The sequence below is a fragment of the Chamaea fasciata genome, unplaced genomic scaffold (genome assembly GCF_029207755.1).
Source record: "Chamaea fasciata isolate MVZ Bird 193981 ecotype frontalis unplaced genomic scaffold, bChaFas1.0.hap1 SCAF_4, whole genome shotgun sequence".
Taxonomy (NCBI): Eukaryota; Metazoa; Chordata; class Aves; order Passeriformes; family Sylviidae; genus Chamaea; species Chamaea fasciata.
The window spans coordinates 33,554,320-33,565,199 of NW_027094089.1; the positions used below are offsets into that span (position 1 = coordinate 33,554,320).

At 40.0% G+C, this 10,880-nt stretch overlaps 1 protein-coding gene across 4 annotated transcripts in view; it reads right to left on the reverse strand.

The window, feature by feature from the left end:
* Nucleotides 1–10,370, reverse strand: part of TMEM161B (transmembrane protein 161B) — a 35,400-nt gene extending 25,030 nt beyond the window's left edge. For 3 of the 4 annotated variants that reach the window (XM_066181261.1, XM_066181263.1, XM_066181260.1), the window contains exons 1-2: nucleotides 10,071–10,150; nucleotides 2,924–3,027 (exon numbers count right to left, since the gene is read on the reverse strand). In XM_066181261.1, the coding sequence (XP_066037358.1) occupies nucleotides 2,924–3,027; nucleotides 10,071–10,073 (107 nt within the window). In that variant the 5' untranslated portion in view covers nucleotides 10,074–10,150. Of the gene's footprint in view, nucleotides 1–2,923; nucleotides 3,028–10,070; nucleotides 10,151–10,335 lie in introns of those variants that run through there. The other variant, XM_066181262.1, reaches the window with a different exon arrangement.
* Nucleotides 10,371–10,880: the final 510 nt, after the last annotated feature.

Here is a 10,880-nt window from a genome sequence, read left to right on the forward strand (position 1 = left end):
TGACCCAAGGCAATTGTGAAAAAGCAGAGATATATTCTCCTGTTTTGTCATTTACCACATCACCCTAATCTGGATTTAGGATGCTAATGATGAAAGCCACCTATGCAGTAAAGAAATTTTTCAAAATCTTTCCTGCACAGAGAAATAGCACCCAATACAGCAGAACAAAGAAACTCCTTTTTCTGCATAGCATACTAACACAAATCAAACCACAAATTAGACCACAATTTGCTCCTAATTACGCTGTGAAACAACGTTGCAAGTGATACCTAATGACAATTATTAGGATAAAGAGTTTTGGTATTTTTCAGTTGATAAACCCTACACACCTTGCATTTAAAATCTCAGACCCAAGAGATTTGAACAAACATTTTCATAAAGATAGAGCTAATAAAAAGTGGTTTATATCTGTTTTAGCTTACGTATGCTTAAAACTGAAATCCCACAACTGATTACCTTGTGGCTTTGACATAACCAAGCCAGTCTGAATAACAACAGACACACAGTCGTGCCCTATTTAATTTGAATAAAGGTCATTAATGAATCCACAACAAAACATCCATTTTCTCCTGTCTTTCTCACATGGCCTGAAAGCATAATAACTGAAATAGCTGAGCACCTTAAAAACAATGTTTTGGTAGAGAATGTTTTATTAGTTAAAAATAATGCAAGGCCTACACAGATATTTAGTCTGCCTAATATTTCAGTAAGTCTATTTAGTTGCATCCAAGCTCTGCAAATAGCACTGACTGAAAAACTTCGTATTTCTTAATAAATTTATGTAAATTGCTTTTCAAGAGTCAATGATAGCTATTTATTCCATTAACAAGTAATTACCTTGAGTTTGTCTATCCTAACAATTCGTTTAGATTTTGAAAAATCTTTGTTTCCTTTTAACGGACTTCACATAAATACAAACAGGCATCGTTAAACGAACTGTTCACTTAATGTTTCTGTCTTGTCTGATAACAATTTCACCCTCCCTCCCATTTAGCATAGGCTACCCACAGACACTTCAGATCTGTCTTGTCTGCTAATCCTTTGGAAGCAAGACATACAAACGAAGTCACTTAAAAACCACTGTTGAATACCAAAGACTTGTTGAAGTCTACTAACAAAGGTAAGGAGGAGCAGGCAGTAATTTTTCCTTAGCTGGACTGCTTCAGAAGTGTGCCTGTACCTGAACACTTAGGTGTATAAAACCCTCTGCCATGCCACCCACACAGGTCAAACACCTCCGGCAAAAAGACAGCACTAAGGGGAAATGGGTTAAAGATGAAAGAGAGTTTATCAAGTGAACCAAAAAAATAACTGCTTTTCTTTCTGCTATTAAAATTTAGATTCTTGTTCCGGTGAATCTTCTGATTTATTTTTATTTCTAGAATACAGGATTATTTCTGACTCTATACAATTCCTATACAGTGCCTGAAATTACAATGCACTGAAATAGTTACCAGACAAATAAAAGAACACTGGAAAGCAACGAGTTTTTCCAGGCTATTAACATGGAAGGCAACAATAAAACTCCCATTGACCTCACTCAGAGCAAAATTATCGAAGCATAAGTGCTGAAATCCTGCTTGAGATATTTATCAATCTGCAGATGTGCAAAGATAAACAGAGAAATGGATTTGAAAAATACTTGAACAGCAAACTTCTTCCTATCACTGGTACATGCATGCCTTAAAACAAGGATACAGGGAGTGAAAACTTCACCAGAATGAAGAACATGGGTATAATATTGACAAATTATTTTACAAGAGCAATTAGATATTTAAATTTTCAAATAAAAGTTAAAATCAATCTTAGACATAAAAGGTACAATATGTCATTTGGATAATTGCTGATAAAGTCTCTCATGGTCACACAGCTTAAAAAACATGGTAGGCAGTTTCATATTCATTAGTGTCATGTTCTTTTTAGACCACAAGAAAGGTGATCAACAAACACCCTGCCAATATAGTTAACACTGAAACTTCACACAACAATTAAGAGTATGATTCCTGTTTGTATTATCCACCAGACAATTACTGTTTACTGTTATGCCTAACACACATCTAAACAACATTAAGAGTCACTTCTCATTAGCAGCTTGATGGGTGATAAAATCTGGAATATTAAAAAGGAACAAGTTGATAATTATGAGATATAAAGGGAAAAAAAAGTCAATGGAAAGACTTCTTAATACTCCTATGGAGTACGTTATTATTCCAGGACACTCCTTCAGAAAACAGGCAGTAAAGATTTTATATTCTCAAAATTTTAACAGTTATAAAAGACAGCACACTGCTAATCATACAAAGTATTCTTCCTACCAAATGAAAGAACACAGTATCTATGATTCCTTTCAATATTTAACATACTGATTTATATTCAAAACAGCTGCTGTTTTTCATTGTTATTATGGATACAGCCACACTGAGAATACTCTCCTTGCAACTTATTATATCTGTTTGATCTATATTACAAGCAAGTAGTGTACTGAAATTTATACTAATCCTGTCCTTTGACTTTTAAAAAGGAATAGAATTTTTTAATAAATACCTAAGCACTCTTCATATACAAAGCTAAACAGGAGGTAGATTATCAACAACATAGAGACAACACAGAGGAAAAGAAAAACCTTTTATTCTTCATTATCTTGCATTCAATTTAGCTTTTTAATATTTAAGGATGCACCTTGTACCTTTGATATAAGAGCTGAACAACAACTGACTTTACGACTGATACAATTAATAGCAACAAACAAGTATGTTCTTTTACAGTAAGTCTTTTTGCCTTGAGCCCACAAATCAGGTGTAACAATGCTATAGTAATAAATTTAATAAAAGTCAATTACTTAAAAAAACCCAAACTAAATCAGTAAGTTTTACTGTTATTACTCTGATGCATAACTGTATTACCATATTCATACTTATCTTACCTGCCACTACAAAGAAGCCAACGAGCAAGAGAATAGTGAGGTATGATCTTCTGTATGACACTAGCCATTACCATGGTTACCACCAACTGTACACCTATCACACCCTGTGGAGAAGTAAGTTAATAGTAAGTCAGTATGTGTTTTAGAAAAGTGAAGAATCTTTTAAAAAAAAATTTAATAACACACTGTATAACAGGCATGATACACTGGGGAGGAATGGGAAGAGGAAGGGGGCAGAATACTGTAGCAGTTTTTTAAAAAGTTTCTCTGAAACTTGCTATAATCACTTACAAACTTCATCAAAGGGAAAAGGCATTCCCGGATCACCACAGCTAATCTCCCTGAAGAGGTCTGAGATCCTCCCCCTCATAATGCTGGCCTCAATATCTATGTACAGATATTTTTTCTTTGTTTACCTACATGTATGGGTTTCTATCTTCTCCGATCAGTTGTTTTCAAAGACTCCTCTCCCCACCATCCTCATCCGTAGCTTACCAGCTCAGACCTTTTCCTCTTGATTTGAGGGTCATCACCTCTTTCCTCTCTTAAGTCCTAGTCTAAATACCAGTTTGGCCAGACTACTGGCAGAGATGCTCTTGTACCACGTGGTCAGGTGGATACTGTTCTGTCTTACCAGTCATTGCACCTCAAGAGAGTCCCATGGTCGTACAACCCAAGTCCCTGCTATCAACACCTGCTTTGCAATGAGCTGTTAACCAACAACTCTTCATCAACCTTCCCCCTCCCTACCAGCAGTATAATCTTTCATCCTAAATAGTGCACTAAGGAAAGTTCTACTCTTTCCTTCCTTCAATGCTTTCTCCTTTAGTAAAATAGAAACTGTGTCAATACTGCGTTTATTAAAAAACATAGGCAGATGAAATGTTTTGGATATAAGTTATCATCTGTAATTTAACATGATTAAGGGAGACTGAGAGAGCACTAATTATCATTTGAGTATTTATAAACACTTTCAATATGTTACCACATGTCTCATGAAACAGTGACATTAATCAATCAGAAGTAGGTGCTACTTTTTATACTTTGAAGTAACACCTTTGGAGGGGGGTCAGGTACCACCAAGTTTCTTTGGCACTTAAAAGCCGCCTCACCTTCTCCCTCCTTGGAATTTCTACTGCTTCTACACGTTGATGCCATCAACTCCTTGAGGTACTTCAAGAAGTTAAACCTCACTTTTGTTTATGTTCTATTTCACTGATATCAGGACCAAGAGCTGTATGTATTTGAACACTCAACCTTTATTAAACATTATGCATAGTTCTGCACAGAGATTCCTTGTACCAATTCCACCAGTCCCCTAGCTAAGGGAAGTGTACTTCTAATGAAAGAAAGCGTTACTAGCTGCATGCATAATATATATGCTATACTTACCTCACTAAATTGCTAAGGAAGGTCTTTCTGCACCCTATCTACTCCTTCCCAGCAGGAATTTATAGTGCTCATGCCCATGAAGTAACTGCTGTATTTGACAAAAACAGAAATACCCACAAACCTTTCAGTATACAAATGAAAATAACCTAGCAAGCTTTAAGCAACTTGAAAAAATAAACAATCAAACCTAAAACCTCAGTGATACCTCTAAACTTAATTTTGACTTTGTGGACGAAATACACTTCTGGTATTTTTCTACACTTTGGGCAATTAAAAAATGTATGCATTTATTTTCCCTATATGGGCATTTTTCTCAATTCTTGAAGGTTTGTAATCAATCACAAGCAATACGCTAATAGAGAAAAGCTGTCACAAGAAATTTAAAAAAAATCCACCGCATTCATCTTCCTGCAACCTGCCAAGAACACTAGTCACAGAGCACAGCAGATGATACAGTGAGTCAAAATAACATGCTATGTGAACAGCATGATTTTTTGCAATTCTACCTTTTTGCCTGGATGTGTTTACACTCTTGTATGTTTAGTAACACACTCCAGAAAAATCTACAATATCCCAAACTACCCCATATTACAACACTAGAACACATTTTCACTCCATCCCAAATACAGGGTTCAATTCAGGCTCTGTCTCAATCCAGTCTCCCCCATGCTTCTGAGTGTTCACATTACACCAATATCAGTTTAAATTCAAAACCATTTATTTCAGAAACATAAATGAAGATTAGGTGTTGGTTTTCACAAACATCTTACATCCTCTACTAGCACACGCTAAATTAGAGGACACAGTAAGAAATCTACAACTTTAAAAATCTTAAGAGCATGAGAAATAGAGTGGTATGTGTTTGAGGGAGAAGATGCACAATGGCAAAGCCAACACTACATGGCGTTTTGAGGACCTGCAGTAAACAAACCCTGGAACCCACCACCTGATCTGTGCTGAAGTAATTAGCACAAAATCAGTGATCAGGTCGACTCAAAACTAAGAGAAGCACTACTCACACATTAAGAGATGAGAAACTGCTGCACAGATTATTAAATAAAGTGTCTGCAGTTATAGAATAATTTGTGGAATTTAAACCATTTCTTAAGGCCTTCAACACTGATTCCATATACATCTATGTCCCTATCATGCTTCAGCTTTGCAGCTTAAAACTTAAAATCCAAGTTCAAGACACTAGAGAGAGAGGTGTGTGTTCTGCTGATCAAAGACATTTCTGCCACTCTCTCTAATGCTGGGAAGCATGGGGACCAAAGCTGAATATGTAAGTCAACTTTTCTGCAAAACACAGGCTGGCAAGCAACCCCCTGGTCAAAAAGGAGACTGAAATGGTACAGCCATGCAGCAGCAACATGGTCTGATAAACTGCAGTCTGGCCGTGTTTCTGCCACAGACGAAGATCTTTGATGAGATGTCCCTCAGAAGTCTTCAGCACTGTGTTCACTTCCCAATCCTCCAGAAACCATGGCATTCCTACCTTTGTTTGAGTAATACAGCACACATTATATAAAAGTTTTAAATAGAACATAGCAGAGAATGCATTAAGTGGTCCACAAGAATAGTTTTAGCAGTTACATTAAAGTGAAGATTGACAGATTTCTTTAAATTGGTTGGAAAAAAAAGGCAGGCCAAAAAGGCAAAAGTGTAAGGTTGAATAAAATATAAGCTGGACTTTGGTTTTCACAGTGTTTTATACTACACACCCGAAGACAGATCTGCTGATTAGTAGAAGGACAAAAACTAAGACTAAGCAATTAAGATAAAGTTACAATACTCTTATCTACAAATTAAGTGTACTTATAAAACACCAACAGCTATCTCAGAGTAACAAAAAAAAAACCCGACAAATTTTTAAAAGTACTTCTACCTAAAGAACATGTTTCTTTTCATCATTAAATGATTTATAGAACATGACGTACAAAGATAGACAAGGCTGATTGTATTATGCAAAGACACCACTCCAGCCTCTTTATTTTGACCTTGCCCAAGGTTATTCCTCCTTACCTGCAGTAAAATGGCAGGGGTTTCCTTCTTTTCTTCCCTTTACAACCTATCTACATGTTACAAATAATTCAAATACCCAACCTTACACAGGACTTTGAAATTGCTTGTTCTCTGGTAGTAAGTATCTCCTCCATTACAAGATGAGGGTCTTAAGCTGAAGTCAACTGCTTCCTGTATGCACCAGGAATGCAGAAGGGATACAACTGCATGACTGAAAACCAGCTGGTAGAATCCCACTCACACTTTCACGCTCAGAAATTTAAAGCCCAATGCTTATTTTCTGAAGTGGCAAGTATTGTAAAAACAAGGTTTTAACACAGTTCGACTTGAGTAATCTACAGATGTTAATACAGGGAATAACAATATCTACAGTGGTAGCACACAAACAGTATACTAACACAGCTGTGATTTTTCAAGTAGAAAATTGAAAAGGTGTAACAGTTGTGGCCACCAAGATTAGTAAGAGAATATAACAAATCTCCCTATTTCCTGAAATTTAAAAGTGCAATGGCATTTGTGAAGTCCAGAAGATAAATCAATACAATTGCTTTGAAATGCCATATAATAGCTGACACATTATTGCTTTTGCTATAAATAAGACTGTTCCCCAGATAAATTTTTCTTCATTGACAGATTTTTCTCTGAATGTATACATCCATGCTAAAGCTCCAGCTTGCAAAAGCAAGACAGTGTTCTCCTGAAACATAAATGCAATTCAAAATTGTTTCCTAACAGTAGAAAATATTATATAGGATGGCCAAAGAAAAGTGAGTTTGCTGTGCAACACCTTAAAGTGAATCCTTCCTGTGAAAAGGACTACTTTCACAGAACAGCTATAGTTAGCAATCTTAGACAGTTCAAAACCTATTATTTGTAAAAATCAGACATTCTTACAGCTAATTTTGGAAAAGAAATTTATGCCAAGAGAACTCTTCAACAAATTCAGATTTTTTCCTTTTTTTCTATTCTCATGACCAAGGCTTCCCTGATTAGAATTTTCACGCACCTACCATTGTTTACAACAAAAGATGCATGAAATGGCACGAAGAATATGCAAGGTGTTTAATACTTCCACCCAACTGCTCACCCTCACCACATCACTCACACCCAAAGGTCACTTGTCTCTTGACCAGTGTCCTTCCAGAGAGTCAAAGAAGAGCCATAAACTGCTCTGTGGAAGGACTCAGATATGGATGACTCCCTTTAAAACAAGGTGATTCATTTGAAATCAAAATTATGCTTTAGTTGGTGAACAGCATTTTACCTGACAGTCTTGCTTAATTTACCACTGAGGCTAAGCACGAAGATTACAGAACTAGTGGTCATCAGGAAAATCAAATTATTGCTATAGAAATCTCATGGACGGAAAAAGAGCATTTATAAAAATGCAAATTATTCATTATTACAAAAAAGCAATACACAATACCTGTTGCCGTGAACACCAATATATATGGAATATATAATTAAATTATAAGTAAAACTAGTTCAGAGAAATTATGTACTATACAGAGAAAAGGTTATATTCCATTATAATTTTTCCAAGATTTACAAAATCTAGTTTGCCCAATATTTCCACAAATAAGACAAGTAGGAACTACAGAAGTTCCTACTCTCTTTAGAAGACTTGCTTTTTAAACAACAAGCTCTGCCATTACAGAAATCATTCAAAGTATAAAAAGTGAAAAGCCTTTAATGCCTCTCCTGAATAGTCTAAAGCATCATATCTCACAAAGTACTAAGACACTTGCGCAGAGCTTAAAGTTATGGCCTAACTGGCATTGCAGCTGCACAGGAGAGTCCTTATTGTCCCAGCTTGGCAGCTGTTGACATTTATAACTTGATTTCTAAGCCTCTTGGTGCAAAAGAAACTGATGACTGTTTCATTCACCTGTTGCTTTGAAACTGGAAAATACACCTTAAAAAGAGCATAGACCTTTTGCCTTTGCTTACATCATGGAATCACACACAAAGACTATCTGACTACATTACCAGCACCCAGCAAAGAAAACTGGACCTGATCTTTCAAACCCATTAGGCAACACAAGCAAGCACTCAATTAATTCAAATGAGGACCTACACTGAAAGGAAAAACTTTTTTGCCTGTAATTTTACAAATGTAGCTTCCAAGACCAGACCACAGCACTCATGGACTCCTACAAATGAGAGGAGCATCTCAAGGCCTTTTGAATAAATATTTTAGTGCCTGGAGAAAAGGAAAAAAAAGAAGAAAGACTTCAAGAGAAAAAAATACAACTGCTTTCATAAGCCAGATTTTACACTACAAAAAGTACTTTAGTGGAATAACATCATTAAACTTTTAAGTATGAGAACAGTTAAAAGGCAGGTTTTATCAAAACTATACTTGTAAAGTGCATTTCTTAAGACTTAGATCAATGAACAAACACTGGTGCCATACTTAAAATGACATATTGATACTTATGTCCATATAATCATACGGAAGAGAAATATAACATATTAATGGCACTTACAAAATACCTGCAGACCCGGTTCTTTGTATCTCAAATATAAGTATGTTAAAAGCTGAGCCAATCAACTCCAGTGTTTTAAGCAATAACTAAGACCTAAATAAAAAATTCAGCATATCCCTATAGAAATATATTTTTATACAACTTAATATTCATTAAATACTTAGCCTGCTCTATTGAAGCAATATATATCCAACAAGATTACATCATTAGCAGGAATTACACCAATCCTTGTTTTCTCCTCCAATGTTACAAGGTCATTTATTGTGCACTACACTTAGCCAAATAAATTGTAGCTGTGCTGAAATTCTTGCTGTGAAAAGCAATTTGAGGTGGGACATTTTTTATGAGGTCCCTTCCAGCCCCAAATGCTCTATGATTCTATGACACACGTGCTGCCACAACACACATGGCAGCTGTGACATGACCCAGAGCACCAAGTGTGAACCTGTAGCCGTGAGCAACAAAACCGTCTGGCAAAGGTTTCAGGATATAGCCAAGATCACAAAGACACTCCATTTACAGGGGACTTAAGGAGATCCAACAAAACAGTTATACTCATAGAATCAACGCTGGAGAAGAGCTTAAGATCGTCAAGTCCAAATGTCAACCCAGCACTGCCACTGAAATCCCTGAATCACTAAAACACATTACCGAGCAGTAGGTGCAAACGTTTCTAAAACACTTCCAGGGATCGTGATTCCACTACCTCGCTGGGCAACTTATTCCAATCCCTGACCAACCGAACAGTGAATTTTCATTTTCTAGAATCTAATTTGTATTTCCAATGTCTTAGCTTGAGGCCATTTCTCTGCATTTCACTGCAGGCACGGTAAACCAGACCAGCCACCACCCCACTACAACCTGCTGTCAGATAGTTACAGAGAAGAAGAAAAATGCATGCATAAACTTATGCATTTATAAAGAGACATCCTAACCCCGCTACGCAGCACTAAGTGCAGTGGCTCACTCTACTTCCCAGTGGAAATGCAGCAGAGAGGGAAACACCCACTGGGCATTGGAACCGTGTCGGTGTAAGATCGCGGAAGGCAGCAGATGCCGCGGTGTCCCGTTCACGAGCCCAAATTACAGAGCTCGACGGTGTCACCCCGCCACCTCCCTGCCCCCGACGCGCCCAAACCCCCGAACTGTCCCCACAGCCAGGGGACACGGGCCTGCAGCGGCTCAGCCCCGAGCCACGGGAGGCGAGCGGACCCGGCCGCCCCGCTCCTCGCCGCCCAGCTCACCATGGTGCCCGCGCCAGCCACTGCCACCACTCGGCTCGGCCCCACTCCCGGCACATAAATGCGCCCGCCCGCCCGCCGCTCCCGACCAGCGCACGCCGAGGTCACGCCGGGATCCCGCCACGAACAAGGCCCGCCTGAGCCGTCCAACCAGCTGCCTGTGCGGCCCGGGCCCCGGAACGCTGAGACCGCACCGCGACGGACAGCCCCGGCCTCCCCGCTCCACGCCCGCGGGCTGGCGACAAGCCTAGAAGGTGGGGGCGCCTACCGCAGCGCACGACCCGCGGGGCGTTTGGCGACAGCCCTGTCAGGCGCCGCGGGGCCAGCCTGTCCCGGCTAGGGCACCGCCGCGACCCCAACCACGTGACGCAGGAGGTTGTCCCGAGCGCGGAACTTCCCCGCCACCCCCGACCCCCGCGTGAGGCACGGCACCGCCGGAGCGGTGGGGGAGGTGGGGGAGGAGCGGCAGTAGCGGGGCAGCGGGGGGAGCGGGCCCGACCCGGCGGCGGCACGAACGCAAAGCGGCGGGGGCGGGGGGGGAGGAGGGGGGCAGGAGCGCGGCATACGCATGCGCGGAGGTCACATCGCCCTCCCCCGTGCCGGTGCTGCGCATGCGCGGCGGTGCGGCTGAGGGCGGATGTTTGCTGGGCCTGTGCCCAGCCGTGGCCGCGGTTAGCGGTACCCGAGGCCGGCGCTCCGCGGAAGGGGCGGAGTCCCTTGACCTGAGGGAAATAGGTGTCCTTCCAGAATGCCCAGACTGCGCGCCGCCTGGGTCTGTCCGGAAGGGATACACCTGGATAGTCTGTCCCAAAG